General features: G+C 34.8%; 1 protein-coding gene across 1 annotated transcript; it reads left to right on the forward strand.

Annotated features, from left to right (window-relative positions):
- Positions 1-440: 440 nt before the first annotated feature.
- On the forward strand, positions 441-1,223 carry LOC136798250 (uncharacterized). The gene has a single exon (XM_067054830.1). It carries the CDS (start codon positions 441-443, stop codon positions 1,221-1,223), a length of 783 nt encoding a protein of 260 aa, XP_066910931.1.
- The last annotated feature ends 417 nt before the right edge of the window (positions 1,224-1,640 follow it).

Raw genomic sequence — 1,640 nt, forward strand, 5'->3', positions numbered from 1 at the left:
ATGTCAGAGCTTCAATTCCAATGGAATCAATTTTGCTCCCAGATAATGAAGTAAATGCTCGTATTAGATCTCTAAATCGCCAACAAAGAGAAGTTTTTGATGTAGTTCACAAATGGGGAAGAGATTTCGTTAAAAACCTTTCTTCAAAAGTGCCTAAATGTATTGAGCCATTACATATTTTCTTAACTGGTGGCGGAGGCGTAGGAAAAAGCCATTTACTCACAACAATCTATCATTCTGTGTCAAAACTTCTTATGTACAGAGGAGGAGAACCCACAAAATAAAGAATTTTAGTTCTTGCACCAACTGGCGTAGCAGCAATTAATGTCAATGGAAGCACCATACACAGCGGTTTGATTATTCCTACTACAGATTTCTTTCCACTGAATGCATCATCAAAGCAAAATTTGCAAAAGAAACTTGCATATGTGGAAGTTATTATGATTGATGAAATTTCCATGGTGTCTAGCCGCTTGTTTAGAAATATTGATGAAAGGTTACGCAAAATATTTGAAGTAGATAAACCTTTTGCTGGAAAGTCAGTTCTACTTTGTGGTGATTTATATCAACTGCCACCAGTTTTTAAAGATTTTATCTACAAACCGGATTGCTCCACAGTACATGGTATAATTGGGTTTGAATTATGGCGTAAATTCCAAATCGCTGAATTGACAGAGATCATGAGACAGAGAGATGATATTGATTTTATTGACCTCTTGAATCAAATTCGTTTAGGCGAGCTAGACAAAGAAAAGGAAGAACTTTTAAAATCTAGATTTATTGCAAAAGACAGTCCAGATTATCCCTCTGATGTAACTCATATTTTTGCAGAAAATAAACCAGTTGATGCATATAACATAGAAAAACTCAATGAATTACCAACTGAAAAGCATTTGATATTTGCACAAGATGAAGTTCCTAAGCATTTAACAAACCAAGATGTCAGATTTATTGAAACTGCAAAAGCAAGAGAAACAGGTGGCCTTGCCCGTGTATTAGAATTGAAAGTAGGTGCCCGAATTTTAATTTGCAAGAATATTGACATTACTGATAGACTGGTTAACGGTCAAGTTGGAACAGTAATGGGATTTAAATATAACTCTGGTAATACCATATCAGGTGTCTATGTTAAACTTGACGATGTTCTAGCAGGCAAAAAAGGACCTAATTTAGATCATGTGTGTAGAGAAAATGATTGGATATGGATTGTTTTTGACAGGTGAATACGATAGAAAAGCTATCCGTGCAAACAACGAGGCAGGACTTGAATATGAACGTTTACGAAAAGATAGACCTTTGCATAAAGTTGAAAGTTTTTCTTCTGCTTTGACTCCGGGCAAACCACTGGGCGAAATCTTGTCTTTCCATTTTCGAAAGATGTTGAGAAGATCAACTTTCGACAAATTTCCAAAATTTTCGAAAGATATTGGAAGCTCATCTTTCGATGTCTTTCGACTTTTAGGAAGATGAACTTCTCTATTTTTCCAAGATTTGGAAAGACGAACTTACAAGTTTGTTGAATTTTGTTGAAAATTCATCTTCCTACAACTTTCTATTTTTCGAAAGACGAACTTCTCTGTATTTCAAAAGTTTTGAATATGAACTTTCATTTTTCAAAAAGATGTCGAAAGTCGTTTATC

The sequence above is a fragment of the Clytia hemisphaerica genome, unplaced genomic scaffold (assembly GCF_902728285.1).
Source record: "Clytia hemisphaerica strain Z4C2 unplaced genomic scaffold, Clytia hemisphaerica genome assembly, whole genome shotgun sequence".
In the NCBI taxonomy this organism is placed as follows: Eukaryota; Metazoa; Cnidaria; class Hydrozoa; order Leptothecata; family Clytiidae; genus Clytia; species Clytia hemisphaerica.

Coding starts and splice junctions, on each gene's coding strand:
- LOC136798250 (XM_067054830.1), top strand. CDS start 441: ATGATTGATGAAATTTCCATGGTGTCTAGCCGCTTGTTTAGAAATATT.